The 19,781-nt window shown below is 34.1% G+C and overlaps 1 protein-coding gene across 1 annotated transcript; it reads left to right on the top strand.

Annotated features, from left to right (window-relative positions):
- The first annotated feature begins 342 nt into the window (after positions 1-342).
- Positions 343-19,024, top strand: HNF4G (hepatocyte nuclear factor 4 gamma). The gene is made up of 10 exons (XM_040995520.1): positions 343-460; positions 3,370-3,541; positions 6,390-6,484; positions 8,931-9,037; positions 10,538-10,693; positions 13,717-13,804; positions 14,720-14,872; positions 14,996-15,232; positions 16,198-16,320; positions 18,827-19,024. The coding sequence occupies exons 1-10, from the start codon at positions 343-345 to the stop codon at positions 18,946-18,948; spliced, it is 1,371 nt and encodes a 456-aa protein (XP_040851454.1). The 3' UTR covers positions 18,949-19,024.
- Positions 19,025-19,781: the final 757 nt, after the last annotated feature.

Genomic DNA, 19,781 nt, shown 5'->3' with positions numbered 1-19,781 from the left:
GACTCTCCTTTCTATTTTTAATCCTTCTCTTAATGATATCATTTATTGTCTACTGGAAATCAATTTCGGAAATCATGTTAGTCAACTAAGCACTACAGATAAGGTGATTCCATGAAGCATTCCAAGATTATCACAAGGAATTGCTTTCGTGTGCCATAAAAGAAGAAGAAATAAGCAGAATATGATTTGCTGAAGGAGGTTACAGTTTTACAGCCCCTCCCACTGCAGCACTTAAGTCACTCAGTTACAGTTAACTTGGAATTATCACTCACAGACTGAAAGCCAAACAGCCATCCCACACTCTGGGCTTGTGGTGCCACTTGTATGTGTGTTTCTAAATCAATGATGAGGGTATCGGAACCAATGCTGGACATGGACATGGCAAATTACAGTGAAGTTTTGGACCCAACTTATACAACTTTGGAGTTTGACACTATGCAGATTCTATATAATTCAAATGGTGAGTTATCATTTATTTCTAAGTGGAAAGAAAAGTTAAGCGTAATGGGAGATGTAAAGTTAAGCTACCTGAGGTGGTGGCTCTGTGTTTCATTGCTAGAGCATGAAGGCTTGTGTTTTAAAATCATACATTTAAGCTTTTATACTTTTTCACAAAATTTAAATTAATAATATTGTCTCTTATACTAGAAATAAACAGCCTGGCTTTATGTAATACAGTGCTTTCAGAATTCTGTCATGAGCCAGTAGGAAGTTAAAACAGTAACTTCAACAGATCTTTTATTTGCTGTAAATCATCATCATAATAAGTACTATTGGCAGATTGGCTTTGAAAATCTATTCTCTGTTCATTATTTAAAATGAGTTATGAAACCAAGTTTCTGTAGAACATTGGGCAAGTTTACTGACTGTCTCCTCTTGATTTTATTTCTCAGTTACTGCTGATGAGAAAGTACATTTAAAATTATCAACTTTCTGCATTGAACACAAATATGAAAGGAAGTAAAGGTTTAAATTATAGCCTCTCTTGTCAAGCTAATGTTTAGCCGCACAAAGCTTTTGTTATTTATCTACGGTAACATTTTAACTTTAAATAAGACATGAAGTTGTTTAGAATTCATGTCTTCATGTAATATGCTTTATAACTGACTTAGAGATTTCTGTTTCTAGTAAAAGTCTTGTCCAAGAAAGGACACAATTTCTAGAAATTCCTGACATGTAGTAATTATGCATACGTAATGAAAGCTGTGTGTATGTATTCAGATCAGAATTGAGGCTACATCTTAGTCTCAGGATAGCTTAATGTTCTACCATGCTGAATAATTTGTATACTTGGCGTTCTGGTTATATTCCTGATAAATAAAGGTTTATTTTCCGAAACTACTAAAAATGAATTTTAAAATTGTAGAACAGGTAGAATTAAAATGAGTTCTTTTTGCCAAGGCTTTCACTATGTGTGTTTGGAAGTCACTGGTTAATGATAGTTAAAATAGAATGATGACTTAAAAAAAGAGGACTCTGGGATTCTACATGGCTGTGATACCGATGCACTTACTTTAAATAATTGCCATAAATTTTAAGAATTTTTTTGCCATAAATTTTTGCTAAATACGCTAAAAGAACTGTGTTGTTTGGTTCTTTTCAAAGTATTATCTGATTTATTTGCATATAATAATATGAATTATCATATGTAAGTATGGCATTAAAATGAAAGTTATTTTTTGTATTTTTATATAAGTTACCAGAATATAAGCAATTCTAAGCATTTTTAATTTCTATATTTCTAATATGTGTATTGTATTATCAAAGAAGTTTCTTAATATTTAAATTTTTCTGGTTGCATATAATGTCACCAGTTAACTTTTAATATATTCTCATTAAAAGGTTTTTTAACTTTATGAATAACAAATGACAGCATTTGATTACTCACAAATATTAGAAAGTGGAATATGGAATGTCAGATTATAATTTGGACATGACAACCTTTAATTTTAACCTTCTGCTTTATTTCAAATATAATTATGAATTGTTACAAATATACTGAATTATGTAATTGTTCATAAATTAAAACTTAGTATTTTATACAAACGTATTTTGAATACAGATTTTAAGATATCAGTATCAACTTGATTAAGAAATGTTTACTTAATAAAAATTTCTGTAGGTGTATTTTAAATGCTTTCCTTCCAAATATGTATTCAATGTCTATTACAAGCTGAGTACAATCCTAAGAGTTGGAAAGCAAAGAAGTGAATTAGATAAAATGACATCATGACGTTAATATTTTATGTGTAAGTAATAACTGAGTAACCAATACATAGCGTATTTGGGGCAATTGAATTGTTTTTAGAAATTAAGTAAGGTTCTAGGCTATGCTGGATGGGCCAATGGGTGTTGGTTCCAGTTGATGTGCACACTAAGGGAAGGTTTCACACAAATTGTGAAATTTGAATAGAAACCTGACAACTTGCTCAGTGAGAGACTAGGAAGAATGGTTTCCTCCAGGCATGTGAAATAAGTGGGCAAAAGTTCCCAGATGGAAAGAGTTCTTTAAGAAGAAAAGAAAAAAAAACAAAAATAAAACAAAACAGAAAACTAGTGTTACCACTGAGTAGAGAACAGGGTAAAACGATCCTGAGATCAGTGTGGGTGGGGCAGGTGAGGACTTCATTTTGCATGATTTTATGGGTCATGGCAAAGTGCTGACACTTGAGTGACAAATCATGAGAGGCTTAGGCACAGAATGCTACTAGGATATGAATTTGTTATGCTCACATCACTTTGGTGATTTACAATAATAAATAAACACTAGAGGAGTAAGGAAGCAGAGAAATTAGAAAAGAAACCATTTCAGAAAAAGAAGGAAAAATGATGGTTGAATAAGGGTATTCATACTGAAAGTAAGAGGGATAAATTGAACTTGTGTTTTAAATGTGTAACTATCTAATGATTATATTTGAAAGGAAGAGAAAATCTGAGGATGAGTTATGTGCTAAAAAAGAAAACCAGCTCTGTTTTTGATACATTAATTTATGGCTCACCATACTTTAGAGTCTAGTCTGAAATAGATATTTGGGCATTACAGATTGACCCCCTGTAGTGGCACTGGAATGAAAAACAAAATTCAGGCATTTCTGGTCCTACAAATGATGTTTGATGTCATTAGACTGGATGACCTTCCATTGGGAAAGAGTGTGGTTGAGGGTTAAGCCTAAGGATGGCTTGAAATTTAATGAGCAGAAATATGATACAGGGGCTTGAAACGGAAGCAACCAGTGGTGGAAAGCGAAGGACTCCATGAAATCAAAGGAAGGATTCTTGTGAGTTCATGAATAGTCAACAGGACAGTTTACTCAAGAAACACTTGGTACTGTAACTGTTAACTCCATGGTCCCATTTTTTTGGCAACAGACAGTTCTGCCCCAGAGACAACAAGTATGAACAGCACAGACAACGGCGTCAACTGTTTATGTGCTATATGTGGAGACAGAGCAACAGGAAAACACTACGGGGCATCAAGCTGTGATGGGTGCAAGGGCTTCTTCAGGCGCAGCATCCGCAAGAGCCACGTTTATTCCTGCAGGTACTTGAACTATTCCTTTTGGGAAGGTTATCTTTAGATGTTTTCTGAAAATGTCATCCAGGAAGTGAGAAGCATACAAACAAATAACAAACACAAAACAAAGTCTATTCATATATCTTTAGCTCCATAAACAAAATGTATGCATACAACACGCATTAACAGAGGTAGGTCATTTTTAAGAAACATTTAAGACTTATGAAAATATATATAAGTTTTAAAAAAATCGATGTACCTACTACCCAGTTAGGACAAACATAGCTGATGCTTCTACTAAATACTTTCCTATCACTTTCTCTTTCTTTCTCGTCTCCCAGAAATAACTACTCTCTTAAATTTGGTGGTGATCTTTTTCCTTGTGTTTTGTTTTTATTGTTTTATCACATGTTCTTACACCACTAAACATTTCAGTATCTTTATTTAAATGGTTTCTCATGTGTATATTTTTATGTGAATTGGCTTTCTTTTTAGTTTAATTACATCCTGGATCCTGTATAACAAAATTATAAAACTGCAGATGATTTTGGTAGCCTGCAAATAGAAGTGAATTTTCAGTCCTTAACTTTGAAAGGTATTTCTGGTATGACACTTCACCACTGAATTTAGATGTTTTGTTTAAAATTTATTCAGTTGTGTGGGCATATTTTTTTCTTTAGTCTGGTTTTATTTTTACTGATATCTGATTAATATAATAGTATAATACTTCATATTTACATATTGTGGCTTCATCAGATTTTGAATATGGAATATGGTTATGAACATGGACTGTTAACAAAAATGATGTATTTTAACAGAAAATCTTATCAATGAAAGACATGTGTAAAATTGTTGTTTTGGAAAGAAGTTAAATTAAAATATGGTGCCATCTCATTTCTTCTAGTGTAATAAAGTTAATATATAACTTTCAGATATTCTCAAATATCTATTTCTAGTCTTCCTGGCCAGGTCTGCCCAAGCAATGTTTTTTCCTCACTCAGAAAGTACAACTGTCTTGTCATTCAATTCATTTGAAGTTTTACTTCCTACTCAAATGTAACTCATCTTCCATATTTTTTGAAGGATCTGTTTTCTCCTACAAATTACAAAATGTTATTTTTATTATTAATATAATTACAGATTATCATGAACATATCAACACATAAGATTTTATGTCAAAATTTTGAAGAAATGTCACTGTTAACTAAATGAATAATATTTGCTCTGAAATCCATTCGTTCACGCAGCCTTTTTTTTACAAATCCATCTATTTATTAATTATTATACATTAATTTAATTTAATATCTCTGAGTTTCACCAACAATGAAGAGTAAGTAGACCTGGGAATATATATTTTGTTTTATTTAAGTATACAATTCAGCTTTCTTAGAGTATTCACATATTGTAAAGCTATAGTTACGATCAATTTAAAAGGTTTTCATTATCATATTAACCAATTTTTAGCAGTCATGCCCAATGTCCCTCTATTTTCTCCACAACAATGCACCACAACTTCTAATTGACTCTGTAATTCTATAGATTTCACTCCTCCAGACATGTAATATAAGTGAAAACATGTACTATGTGGCTTTTGAGTTCTAACAACTTTCGCTGAGGATAGATAAATGCTTTCAAGAATCACCCACATTGTAGCATGTTTCAATAATCCATTCCTACGTATGTACTTTTTGCTGTTCTGTTGACCAGCATTTGAATTGTCTACTCTTTATGGCTATTATGATTGATAATGCTACATATACTTATGTACAATTTTTGTGTGTATAGGGACACATGATGATACTTGAAAAAAGTATGGAAAAAAAGCATTTCAAAGAAGCTTGTTTTTGCTCAAGAATATTGAAATTCACTCATAGTTTTTTTCATAACATGAATTTTCAATGAACTTTTTGAAATACTCTAGTATGTTTTGTTTCTCTTCAGTATGTGCCTAGCATGGACTAGCCAGACCTAGATTTTTAAGATAATGCCAAATATTTTTTCCAAAGTAGCGTCATCATTTGATAATCTAACTAGCATTCTATGAAGGGTCCAGTTTCTCCACATTCTCAGCAACACCAGTCATTTTTGCCAACTATACTTTATGTAACAAGTGTGGAGTATATCACTGGGCAGGGACCATACACCCAGAGCTACACCCAATGGCTTCTGGATATACAATTTGAGATTTAAAGTAAACTCCAGTTGGTTAGGGTATATTTAAAATTAATCTCATGCTTAGGCTGGTTCCGGGGGCATTCATGTCCTGCATGGGTTTGATGTCCACCTCCACTTCATGGCTCTAGCTTCCTACTGCGGTGGACCCTAAAAGGCAGTAAAGACATCTCATTAATTAGGTTCATATTTCCTACATTGCATTGTTCCCAGCTCTAGTTTTCATCCTCCAACTCTGGCCCAGGGAGCATAAAGGGAATGAGCGTATGGATGGCAGCTCTTGCTCTCTTGTTCTTCTTTGCTCTCTCTAATAAACTTAAAAAAATATATTGCTAATATTTAAAATTAAAGGACATTGAAAGGGAGACAAAGCAACAGAGTGAAGTTCTCATTTATACTGCATGCCACTGTGAAATTATTCAGGAGTAAATACCTTATAAACATAATTTGTATTTTTCATGGCATTCATGGCTCATGGTACAAATGATCATGTGTATTAGACAAAAATAAGGTGGTCATTTATTCATTTTTAATTTTATTGCAGAGATTGCTTGAGAGATCAAGCTTATCTTTCCCTGTACACAAACCATTCTTCCCATTGAGCCATATCTGACTATACTTCATTAAAACCATTTGTCCATTTGGTATTTTTTTGGATAAATAATACTTTTCTGCAGGCTGATATATCTGTTTGATATTGTAGGTTCAGTCGGCAATGCGTTGTTGATAAGGACAAAAGGAATCAATGTAGATATTGTCGGTTAAGAAAGTGTTTCCGAGCAGGAATGAAAAAAGAAGGTAATGTAAAAGCGATGATATTAGTGTTGAAACTGATAACCACATGCACATTCTCATTTAGCACAGGAACTGTTTTAAAATGAGTTCTGATTTCCTTTATTGTATTAGTGGGAAATCTTTGGTTTCTTTGTGAAAGAATTTAGCCCAAAGGTATACAGCTGGTACAGGGGAAGGCCACTCTGGAGAGCCATGATTCTCCCACCACTGAGCTGTCTCTGACCATGGCTAAAAAACATTCCAGTGTCCTGGCAAAGGACAAACAGCTTAGTCTATTGTTAGGCTCCCACTGCAATATGTTTTTAAACATATTTTATGTCTCAACAGTTGAATAGCTTTCTCTGTTTTATGAGTAGTTTCTACTGTTATTTTTAAGGATTCATTCAAAGAATATTCATTGAACATTGCTACTCTCCCAATGCTGTGCTAGGTGTTAAGTTTTTAGTAGTGAACGTAATAGAAATAAAAAAATAAACCTTTCTTTTAGGGAGTTGATTTTTTTAAAAAAATATGATTAACTCAACTAAACATTTAATTTAATGACTGTTAATTTAATTTTAAAATAAACACTCAGATTAAGTTCTTCGACATTCTAAAAATAGCTAATTCGTAAATAAGTCTTTGGGTACAGCAGTCACAAGATTTTATACCTCGTTTTTCAGTGTCCATGTGCTTATCATACACAGAGAATTTGAATAGCTATCTCAAATGGACACCAGCTGTAGCTACTTTACTTCCAATAAAATTCCCTGACAGTGTGACTGGGAGAATAACAGAAGATGGCCCGAGTCCTTGGTAATCTGCACCCATGTGGTAGACCAAACAGAACTCCTGACTCCTGGCTTCAGCCTGGTCCAACCATGGCCATTTCTACCATTTTGTTAGTGAGCCAGCAGACTGAAGACTTCCGTCTTTCTCTGCAACTCTGCCTTTCGAACAATTAAGTCCTTAGAAATCATGCAACAGTTTTTTCAAAAGATGTTAAGGAGCAAGTTTTGAGTTTAAAGTTTATAGGTTTCTCTTCTTTGCTATTATTGCATATATTCAAGATTGATTAGATAAAATATGTAAATCTGAACTTACATTGAATGTGATAAAAATGAAATTACCAATGTTCATAAAATCCTAACTGTTTTCTATTGGTTACTCATGTTAATTAAATTCATAAAGCATAGCTAGTATGTTAATTTTAATCTCTACATATGCATTCCTAAATGAATCAATTTAGCTTAAAAGTAAAATTTCAATTAAAAAATCAAGTGACCAATAAGTATAACTTCAAAATAAAATACTAATGAACTTGAAAACAACTTGAAAACCATTCATTTCATCTTAAAAATCAAAGTCAAATGAGATTGACAGCTCATCGTTTGATTGTCTGTTTCTAGATTTGGGCATAGAAATTGCTGCATGTCTTTACTGAAAATAATGACATCAGGAAAAATACTCTGGTAGTTTAATGTGTTCTTTTTTCAGCAAAACATAAATAATGTATTATTTATTGAACATATTGACACAAATAAGTTAGATTTTTAAGGTCTTGTTTTCTATTCTTCAATAATAGGCAGTTTTACCACCTAATTTTCAAAGTACACATCTGAATTTATTCTCTCTATGACAAAGATATGAGTTAACACTCACTCTCTTACTCACTTTTCCTTCATATTTAAAATGTACAGTTTTCATAATGGATGTGGAGATAGACATTGTTCATCCTTTGAAATAAGACACCATGTATCAGGCTGTTTTAAAAGCCTTTACATATTTTGTAGGATTTCTTTAACTTTCTGAAATGTTGATTCTCAAATCTGAATATTTTCAGGATGGCTTCAGGCTGCTGCAATGTTTATTAATAGTATTACTAGCAATAACATTAGTATTATTTGCAAATTATCCCAAGAAAAGTATTCCCTCAAACATCATGAGATTGCAGTCTTACAACCACCTTAACTAAGCAAATTTGCTTTTCAGCTTTACTAGGGTTTTATAGGAAAAAGAAAATAGAAGTTTCAAAATCTGTGACTCACCTCTGACAATCAAAACACTCTTATCTTTGACCTGGTCAACTTCATAGGCAATACTTTTCTTCTGGTATCTAGTTTTATTAACTTGCAGTGAGCAGAAAACCATCCTGTTAAAAATACAGTGTAGTAGAACTGGCTGTCATTTCTGCTGCCTATATATCTATACATACATATCATCATAAATTCTCAAATAATGGTATTTAATGAACTCTAGGAACTAATCTGGACACTCCTGCTCTTGGAGGAGGCACAGAGGGAACATAATTTTAGTCTTGTTTCATCATGAATGTGTTGGACAAAAAAAATATTTGTTTTTAACATTCCTTTCTTTGAACATTTTGTGCTTCCTTTCTTTACTTCACCATATGTAACCTCACATCGGTTAGAGATACCCGACTAATAAGTACTGGCACTTTCTCTCCCAGCTGTACAAAATGAACGCGACAGAATAAGCACCAGAAGAAGTACATTCGATGGCACCAACATCCCCTCCATTAACACCCTGGCTCAAGCTGAAGTTCGTTCTCGCCAGGTACCAGCTGCACGCTTGCATCCAGCCCTGTGTGGTAAAATCAGTCCGTTTAGACATAATGCTGAATAATTCAGATTCATTCAAGGGAACGCCTTTCTAGAATAAATTTGGTCAACACAAGCTCACTTTCTTGCTTTCTGTAGCATAATGGGTGGCTGACTTAATTTTGACTTTTTTTGAGATGAGATCTTATTTTTAAGTGGAAAAACAAAACGAATATAAGTCTAGGATTTTTTTTTTTAATTTGAAAAAAGTGCTTACAAAGTTGATGAAAATACTCAAGGCCCAGAACGATGCATTTAGAACAATGTTTTATGGGTTGAATCTATAAAATCAGCCACTATGTCCTCTGGAGAATTGGCTTAGGATATGTCATTAGAGTTTATTTCCCTGAAAATGACTCATGAAATCATGAAGTTGCCTTGATACCTGCTCTGAAAACAGATCGTTTCATTTAAAAATCAAAATAAAATAAATACAATTTAAAAATACAAGAAGGATAATTTCTGCTTTAAATTTCTGAAATGTCATTTTTAAAATGTATAAAGTAATTCAGTATATGCTTGAAAATCAGACAAAGAAACTCACAGGCAACAGTTTATTTTAGCCTTCCTTCTATCAAAAATGAAAATAATTTTTTTTATGTTACGAAGCAGAATATGAAGCAGCTGGTAGTTAATTAGATCCTATAGAGCCAACATGACTTCCATTGCTGAAAACAAAGGCGTCATATGATGAGACTAGCATTACATTTATCTCAGCTTTCCTTGGAGTTTTAAAATGGTTAAATAAAACATTTTGAGATTATTTAAAGAAGTTTTGAAAAAAATTTCAGGTTGACATATACACACTCACATAAATGTATAACTATTGAAAAATCAAATGTATAGTTTTTTTAAACAAAGTAGGAAAGTTATTATAAATACCATTTATAGTTTTACATGGCTCAAAATTACACAGTTTTAAAAAAAATTATCATGGCATGATAAGCTAGCTGTTCAGCAATGCTGAGTCAGTAGTTGATTTTTTGATTTTATTTTGATGGTCTTTTTTGTTCTTCCTCTCATTGTTTTTTCTCTAACCCCAGTGGATCTTGCTTCCTGTTTCTCCCAGGTTGTGCAAATTTCATCTGCTATAAATGCTTTTTCACAAACTTCCACGTGGTGAAAATTTAGTTCCTTAATAGACATACCATTTTTAATAAAAAATAAATCCATAAAGCCTACTGCATGTGTATCCAATCTTCCTATTTATAACCATTCTGAGTACTTCCTGAAAGTTGTGGTAAATTCATTTACAAATTTGGCCAGGAAAGCAAAATAGTACTCCTAGAGTGTGATGTTGTATGTTTTCATCTTAATTAAAACACTGAAAAGTGTGCTAAAATTTTTCAATTTAAAGATGGTTAGTTGAATCAAAATACTACAAAAATGACACTGCTGCATTGATGTTTTCTTATTACAGTCTTAAATGACAAATTAATGTTTTTCTTATTCCTAGATCTCAGCCTCAAGCCCTGGGGCAAGCACTGATATAAATGTTAAGAAAATTGCAAGTATTGGTGATGTCTGTGAGTCTATGAAACAGCAGCTCTTAGTGTTGGTTGAGTGGGCTAAATATATTCCGGCCTTCTGTGAGCTACCACTGGATGATCAGGTACAAGAAGAAAATTGCCGTTTTTCATTTCTTTTTTTTTCAAGTTTTTTTTTTCCTTACTTTTGTTAAGTGGTTGTGTCCTTTGGATTATACTTGTAATGAGTTTGCTTTATTTGACAAGGGAAAATATATTTAGAGAAACAGTTTGGTGAGATATAAGTATACTGCAGGGATCTAGAAAAGTTATTGATTGGAAAAGAATTGAACAACACACAGATTTGCTGCTCTCTTGAAGTTTGGAAAGCTTTGGTGAAAGTAAGATTGACAGTGAGTAACTACCATTGTTAGAGCAAGCACTGGGACAGTAAATGGCTGGAGGCTAAAGGTACACTGGTGTGTCTTAGTGTTTCCAGAAGGTACTCTAAAAATTCCTCAGCAATACAGGCTACCTCTGGAGGGAAACTAGAAAACAGAGGGAGAGATCATGATGATCTCTTCCTAATAATTATGTAAATTCGTCATATGTATTAAGACATTTTCATTGATAATTAGAACTTGAATTGCAATGAGTCTATGAATTGTTGATTTGGCTTATATCCACTTTGAACCTTTTTAATATATACAATGTTTTGATAGATTAAAATAATTATACACATTTCGGATATCTTTCACATTGAATTAACATTGGTATGTGATACACAGAATACATTTGTATACTTCATCAGTGTTCATTATCATTGATACACAAAAACAAAAAAAAACAATCAAAGGGGAAAGGGTATGGTTGTATAAAAATCAAAGAAGGGCAAAATGTTTGCACAACTAGAAAAAAAAAACCCTCTTAGGAAGTTAGCAATAATTTCTAAAGGAGCATTTCACCTGGTGAGGGGAAAAAAAAATACTGTGAAATCTGAAGTCATTCTTAAAATGTTCTGTAACTGCCTTCCTGGTCTGAGTCATGGTTATTGACATATCATAAAGATAGCCTGGCTCAGAAGATTATGCCAGAGTGAATAATGCTAAATTGCTAAAACCAACCAGTCTCACCCCAAGCAATATAAGTAGGGTTATGTTATTTATCAGTTTTATATTTTTATTATCACTCTTTAGAAGTTGCTGACTTGTGTATGAAGACGTGATTTAAGAATTGGGAGATGGAAATACAGTAGCCAGTCCGAAATAGCTTTTATTTGCTAATTGACATTTAATATTAACAGTATAACAGTAATAATGATGGTCATTAATGAGTTTCTATTATGGGTAAGGCCCTTGGATATTAGCTTTTGGTTGTACTATAAATTACATTATTTTATTTAATTCTATTGGGAGTTCTGTGGCACAGGTATTTTTCTTTCCATCTTGCCATTTCTGAAATAGAAGCATAGATTGTTGAAATTTATAAAATTCAGTAAATTCATCAAGCAACATCTATTGGGAGACTGATGTTTTAGCATTCTTGGTTTCTTGGCACTAAAAACCCAGATTGTTTCAATAGTCTCATGAGGTTTGAAATTTTGGAGAGAGACAGTGAATACTCATCCAATAATGACTAAACTAATTCTAGGTGTTTCCCTCTAAGAGTTAACTGTTCTGCCCCTTTTTCTGTTGTGATTGTATTGATTTCTTTGGTGATCTTAGAAATCTTGAACAGCAAACTCTTTTGACAGCTAAGATGAAAAGTAGCAGAATTAATATGGTGAGAATTATAATTTGTAAAAACAAAACCAAACAAAAAAGCTCCAGGCTTAAAGAACCATGTTAATCAAACTTGATTTACTTCCTCACATGATCACTATATCTTATAAAGTCTATGAAATGCTATAGAATGGGATAGACTGATTTGTCGGAAAATGTCTGGAATAGGATAGAAAGAGATACTTCAAAGTGGGAATCAGCAAAAATAATCCTTGCAGTTTCAGGAATAATCAGGGACTAAGCACACTGTGATCTAAGGAGATAGCATTCCAGGTACAGGAACGGTGTGTTCCACAATTCTGAGTCATGCTAGGACAGTATGAACAAGGAGTGTTGCAAGATGAAGTAGAGACATAGGAGTTGATAGCCTAAGCAATGAAACTTTTCCACACTTCTCATCACCTAGATAAACTAGCTGGGATTTTATTCTGAGCACAAGACACTGTTGACGAGTTTTCATATTAACTGATTACTGTTTTACAAATGGTATGATGGAAACTCTGTCAAAAGGATTTAGGACGGAAGAACCAGAGACAAAGCCACAATAGTTGCTGAATGTATTGTAGTATTCTAGGAGTCTTAACTCAAGGAATTCCGAGGCAATGAATAGTATGTGATAGATCTATCTAGTTTATAGTGTGTGAACCGACAAAGTATTTATTGTAGTTAGGACTCAAAACAGATGCTGTGTAGAGGTGAAAGAACACACAATTTGAATGATGGTGCTGTTTACTAAGATGACAAGGATATTAGAAGAACATGACTTTGGTATGTTTTAGAAGTGATGCTTTCTGTGCTTCCTGGTGGTGATTCCCAACTGAATGTGTGGAGGAAGCCGGTCAAGATTTTACTGCAGACTTAGGGTTTTCAACTAGTGTGGTAGAATGCAGGCAACCAGCATTTATCCACTACAAAGCCTCACTTTCCTTGTTTATTCAGTTTATTGTGTACAGTGAGGTACATTTTGCATGTATTTTATCATTTAGTCTCCTTAAGCATGCTATAAATTTGATCACTACCTGCATTTTACAGATATGAAGAAATGGGTCTCAAATATATTTGTTAATTTATTTCAAACAGATTGCAAGTGAATATATGGGAAGTTGAACTGTGTTTATTCCATTGTGTTTCCCTCCAAGAGGTTTTTTTTTTTCCTACTATCATGTATTGAGTTTTAGGTTGATTTTAGAAATTTTGAACAGTAAATTCTTTTGACATACCAAGTTAGAAAATTAAGACTTAATGCGGTGAGATCTGTGAACCTTATAGCTTGTTAAAACAGCAACATCCCAGACTTAAAGAGCACCTCGAGCTAATGGTGTGAAGTATGCCATCACTTAATCATTATGTTTTCGAATTAATTGTTAAACGTGGAATCTTTCATTAAGGTGGCGCTGTTGAGAGCTCATGCAGGAGAACACTTACTGCTTGGAGCTACAAAGAGATCCATGATGTATAAGGATATTTTGCTTTTGGGTAAGCTTTCCTTTAAAGACGCTTCATATTTTTCATCTTTATAATAATATGCAGGACATGTTCTGTATGTACTAAGCATCACAGACACTACCAAATGGTGGTCTTATCTCACATCTGAAATTTAATTGTGGTCTTAGTCCTGTTTTTCTATGAATCGATTGTGTATAACTTCAGGGTGCAATAACAGGATCACAGAGCATTACAAGTTAATGATAAGGGTCTGGTGCAATGGCATAGGAAGCTAATCCTCCACCTGTAAGCACTCGTAAGTCATGTGGGCACCGGTTCATGTCGCAGCTACTCCACTTCCACTCCAGCTCCTTGATTATGGCAGAAGATGAATCAAAGCTTTGGGTCCCTGTCCCATGTAGGAGAACTGGAAGAAACTTGTGGCTTCCTAACTTTGGATCAACTTAGGTCTGGCCATTGTACCATTTGAAGCAGTTGGAAGAATTCTCTGTCTCTATTCTTCCTGTTAAAACAAACAAACAAACAAAAAAAAAACAAAACTGCCTTTAAAATAAAGATAAAATACATCTTAAAAAAGCTTAATAATAAAAAGGAGACATTGCTCAAAAAGCAGCCTTGAAGTATGCTTACAGAGACAGAGAATTAGTGCTAATCATACATTTTGGTTCACCCTTGTCCATTATTAGCCTGTTGTTAGTCTGTACTTTCACATTACAACCAGTGATGGATGCTGTTAAAATGCGTGTTATCACATTTCCAATATGTCTGATCCTCTAAGTATTCTTAAAGTTTTTGAATGTTAACTATTGAGAGAAGAAATAGTATCATTATTCTCTCAAGGGCAGATCATTTTAAGTACTGGTTTATCAAAATTTGAACCACATCTAACAGCTTTTGAGGGGAGATGGTTAACTTTTCTCTTTGCTTGTTTGCATTCCTCCCTAGGAAACAACTATGTAATTCACCGCAACAGCTGTGAGGTTGAGATCAGCCGTGTGGCCAACCGGGTTCTGGATGAGCTAGTCCGACCATTTCAAGAAATCCAGATTGATGACAACGAATATGCCTGTTTGAAGGCAATTGTGTTTTTTGACCCAGGTCTGTTTGCAAAATTATGTTAAAATTTGGTGTAATGAAAAGTAAACATATACTCTTATATTACAATATTTAGTCTCTCTCTAGTGAGATTAAGTCTTCAGATATCTTTCTCCCCTTTATTAGATGCTAAAGGGCTAAGTGACCCAGTCAAAATTAAGAATATGCGATTCCAAGTGCAGATCAGCCTGGAGGACTACATCAATGATCGGCAGTACGACTCCCGGGGGAGGTTTGGAGAGCTGCTGCTACTGCTGCCCACACTGCAGAGCATCACCTGGCAGATGATTGAGCAAATACAGTTTGTGAAACTTTTTGGGATGGTTAAAATCGACAATCTCCTTCAGGAAATGTTACTAGGTGGTGAGTACATTCAAGAATTTTTAGTTGATTGATTGACATCGCCCAAAATGCATTAGAACAAGTATGACCTATTTTTGTTGTTGTTCACATGTATTTTGACTTTTGAAGAGCTATGTGTCTCTGCTTTTTATTTTGTTGGGCTATGATATGATAGTTTAATTTTTTTTCTACTTGGAAAAAAACAGCCACTCATGGGAGGGAGCCAAAATCCTTAACAGGCTCAAATTCCCATTCTTACTACCTCCATCATCTTTACTCCACACAGCCCCGATACCTCCACTGAGATCCTTCCAAATATGATAAATGGAAGTGTATTTCCTGTTTTAAAGATCTCTTAAAATGCATCATTATTTTACTGCCCTGTTTTAAAATGTCATGAATATTAGGATTGCAGCATAAATTTAGGTAGTTAAATAACTTAAAAATGAATACGTTGCTCTGGAAACAATTGATACTAGAAAGTAGACACGGAAAATAAGATTGCAATGCTGCAATAAATGTCAGAGACAAATTAAGAAATCATTTATTTTGTGTTCTTATGTAGTTTAAATTTCCTTGTCAAATCTCTGTATTTATTTTTAATTTTTGGTGCTTATGGTGTTCCTAACGATATCTTTCTGAAATAAAAGTTGTTCATGCCATTAGGTTGCTCCCAAATACTATAAATGTGAGGTAAGAGATTCTTGGAATTGCCCTAACAATAGGCAGTAAATCTAATAATTTCAGGAAATGGCACACAAATACTATTAGTATATCATATGATACAAAATTTGCCTAGCCAGTGAGAGGTGAAAGTTGACATTGTCCTTGATCTGGCAGTGATCCTTTGCATTTATTTTTTTGAATTCTCAAAAAGCATTTTGCAAAAACAGCAACGTTTACGTGCCAATGCACATTTGGGCCCAAGCAAGCTTGCTGTTTGGTCAGATGTCACTCCCATACAAGCATCTTTTTATCCTCTGCAGGTGCTTCCAATGATGGTAGCCATCTCCATCATCCAATGCACCCACATTTGTCTCAAGACCCATTAACTGGACAAACAATACTTTTAGGTCCCATGTCAACTCTGGTTCACACAGACCAAATCTGTAAGTATCTGAGTTACTTTTCCATTATAGTAGTTCTTAAACCTAGATAACAGAAAAAGTGAAATTCAGGGAAGAATCTATTATTACTCAGAAATTGTGAAAACTGGGTAGAATTTACTCAGCAAGTCCGACTTATGGGATATACAACATTGAGCTACTCAGTTATTAGATGTGAAAAATTATATCCTCCTACTTCATAAATTCTGGAAGCATGAAACACTATTTTGGACACTCACGCCCCATATTGGAGCTCCTGGTTCCAATTCCAGCTCCTTTTCGCTTCTCTTCTCTTCTCTTCTCTTCTCTTCTCTTCTCTTCTCTTCTCTTCTCTTCTCTTCTCTTCTCTTCTCTTCTCTTCTCTTCTCTTCTCTTCTCTTCTCTTCTCTTCTCTTCTCTTCTCTCCTCTCCTCTCCTCTCCTCTCCTCTCCTCTTCCTCTCCTCTCCTCTCCTCTTCTCTCCTCTCCTCTTCTCTCCTCTCCTCTTCTCTTCTCTTTTCCTCTTTTTTCTTTTCTTCTCTCTTCTTTCTTTCTTTCTTTCTTTCTTTCTTTCTTTCTTTCTTTCTTTCTTTCTTTCTTTCTTTCTTTCTTTCTCTTTCTCGTTCTCTCTCTCCTTCCTTCCTTCCTTCCTTCCTTCTTCCTTACCCCCCTCTCTTTCTTTTTTCTTTCATTCTTTCTTTGTATTGAAAAATCCAATTTACAGAAAGGAGAGACAGAAAAATCTCCCATCTGCTGGTTGACTTCCCAAGTGGCTACAACAGCCAGAGCTGAACTGATCTGACTTCTGGCTCTCTAATACAGATGCAAGGTCCAAGACCTTGGGCCATCCTCTGCTGCTTTCTCAGGCCACAAGCAGGGAGTTAAATGGGAAGTGGAGCAGTCAGGACATGAACTGAACTGCCACTCATATGGGATCCAGGAGCATACAAGGCTAGGACTTTAGTCACTAGACTACTGCACTGAACCATCCTCCTCTTTTAATCCAGCTTCCTACAGAAGAACAGCTGTAGAGGAAGCTGGAGATGGCTCAAATACTTGTGCTGTTGCCACATTTTTGAGATCTATATAGAATTCCAAATGTCTTTATTTGTCCTGGTCCAACCCAAGTGCAGTGGGCATTTAGGGAGTAAACTAGTTAATTTGAAGTTTGTATTCTCTCTCTGCCTGCTTTTTTAAAAAAAATAAAAATAAATACATGATTTTAGAAGTTTGTGAAAACATTAAGAATTCTCTTGCATATGGATTCTAAATATATAAATTGAGAAAATAATAATCCTAATAATTATTATTCTGGAATTTAAAATGTTAAAAATTCTGAGAATTGAAGTATTAAAATTTCATGTAAAAAAAACCAGAAAAATTAAAGAGACAATGTCTCCTCTCTAATTTAAGATATGAAGTAAGCATTTGAGTGCTTCCAAAGCAGATGAGAATGCATTTAATGTGAAGGATTTTATTTTTTTCCTTCTCCAGTGTTTCTCCTTTAGGGATACCTTTCATTCATCTTTTGCAGACTACATTTAGTAGTTCAAACAGTGTCAATAGTGTCAAAATCTCAACTGACTTAGCCGTTTTTTATTTACATTTTAGTTCTAGTATTATCAATTTTTATTTTCTACACTTTCATCTGTGTTGGAGAATTCTATTTCATTTATCTATTTTTGTAAAATATCACCTGGATTGATCCCTAAGTGATAAGGAAACAACACAGTCATGCATTTTGTTGACGAGAAGATGTTCAGCATCAGCCATAACCCATCTGAAAAGATGTGACTAGCTCCTCACCACATGTTGTATATGCTATTTTGGAAGCTTTTTGAGTAATAGTTGGTGGTGTTTTTTATGCAGTTACTCATAGTTCTTTCTTAGTAACCATGCTAAAACTAAAGCCACATTGTTGCAGGACAGGTGTTATACAACTAAGAGTTTGTATGTAGATTTCTTCTTACAAGAATTATGAAAAGTAAAACTCCTTGTAACTCAAATGACTATATAAGTCCTAGGAGTTATTACTAGCTAAATTCCTCACATTTAATTGGTGTTTCAATGCAAAGTCTGGTAAAAGATAAACAAACAAACAAATAAATCTTTATTCAACAGAACTTGTAGAAGTAATTGATTAAATGTCTCTAACTGTGTATGCATTTTGATTAAAAAATAGTTTGCATTACAACATTTGAAAATATTGGCATTATATTCATTTTTTCACTAATTCATTTCTGCTGTATTTGTTAGAGAATTAAATTCTTGCAGATGATATTAAGAAGGCAAATAACATCTTATAGTGATCTATTCTTGTTTAATGTTATTTGGGGAGCTGGGTGAAATTTTCTTTTTAATGTTATGTCAATGAACTGATAATGTATGATGTAGTGTGTTACGTTACATTTGATCATTTTAAATGTTTGTAAAATGATATAATACTGGCTGGAGTTGTGTGGGGTTTCGTGGGGGAGACATGCCTACACCACCATGACAGACAATTCTATGTTTGCTTTTTTTTTTCCCAGCAACTCCAGAAACACCTCTCCCTTCCCCACCGCAAGGTTCTGCTCAGGAACAGTACAAGCTAGTTGCAAACCAAGCATCCGTCATCTCACATCAGCCTCTCTCCAAACAAAAGCAGTTATGAGAACATGTTTACTTCTGAACGGCACTGCATCAATGTGAAAATCTCTCAGGATAGTACTTTTGGCAAACTCTTGCCAAAACTTTTTTATGGTGCTGTTGTAAGATGGTATCCAGTTTTCTTGTGTATATGCTAATTTTGCGTGTTGTGCTTACTGTGTAAAACTTCTTGTGTAACAGGTGTATATTTGAGTTTGAATATGTTTATATATGTGTCTTTTCCAGCTGCCTCTAACCAGTGCCTAAACCAGTGCCTAAACCAGTTGAATCTTATGTACTACTGTCATTCGTTTTCTTAATATTAATTTAAATCTGTAAATAATTGCTTGTTGTGATGTGATGCAGAACTAACTGCTTTTAAAAAAAACTGAGCATAACAGACATCAAATCCCAGGTTAATATAAAATGAAATGAGGTGTTTTTTAAAATAAATTATAAACTTGCAGATTAGAAACGTAAAGTAGTTGCTGTAGAATAGAGTGCATTTCTTTGAAGAAGAATAATTCTGTGCATTCTGTGGCCAAGAAGCATTTGTTTGGTTTGCTGTTAAATGCCTTTCTCAAGGATGACTGGGTCAGCCTTGAAATCAGACTTTCTAAGAGGGAGCAAATTCATTTTATCAGTTAGGATGCAAGATATCTTGCAGCAAAGAAAGCTGCACGGTGGTCCTGTTAAGACAAGCTTCAGAACTTCTCCTGAAACAATGTAAAAATAGCACAATTACTTCTTATGGAGGCCTGTAATTGGGTGTGAAGTCTGTACCAGGTGGGACTGTACAGCTTAGAAAGGAAGGAAATGGGGAACCAATGAACCATCTTGCATATGTGTGGCTTGTGT

Source organism: Ochotona curzoniae, unplaced genomic scaffold, assembly GCF_017591425.1.
Source record: "Ochotona curzoniae isolate NIBS_2020 unplaced genomic scaffold, NIBS_Ocur_1.0 contig_1071, whole genome shotgun sequence".
NCBI lineage: Eukaryota > Metazoa > Chordata > Mammalia > Lagomorpha > Ochotonidae > Ochotona > Ochotona curzoniae.
Note: the sequence above shows the minus strand (reverse complement) of the source record. Positions and strands in the feature narration are given on the sequence as shown.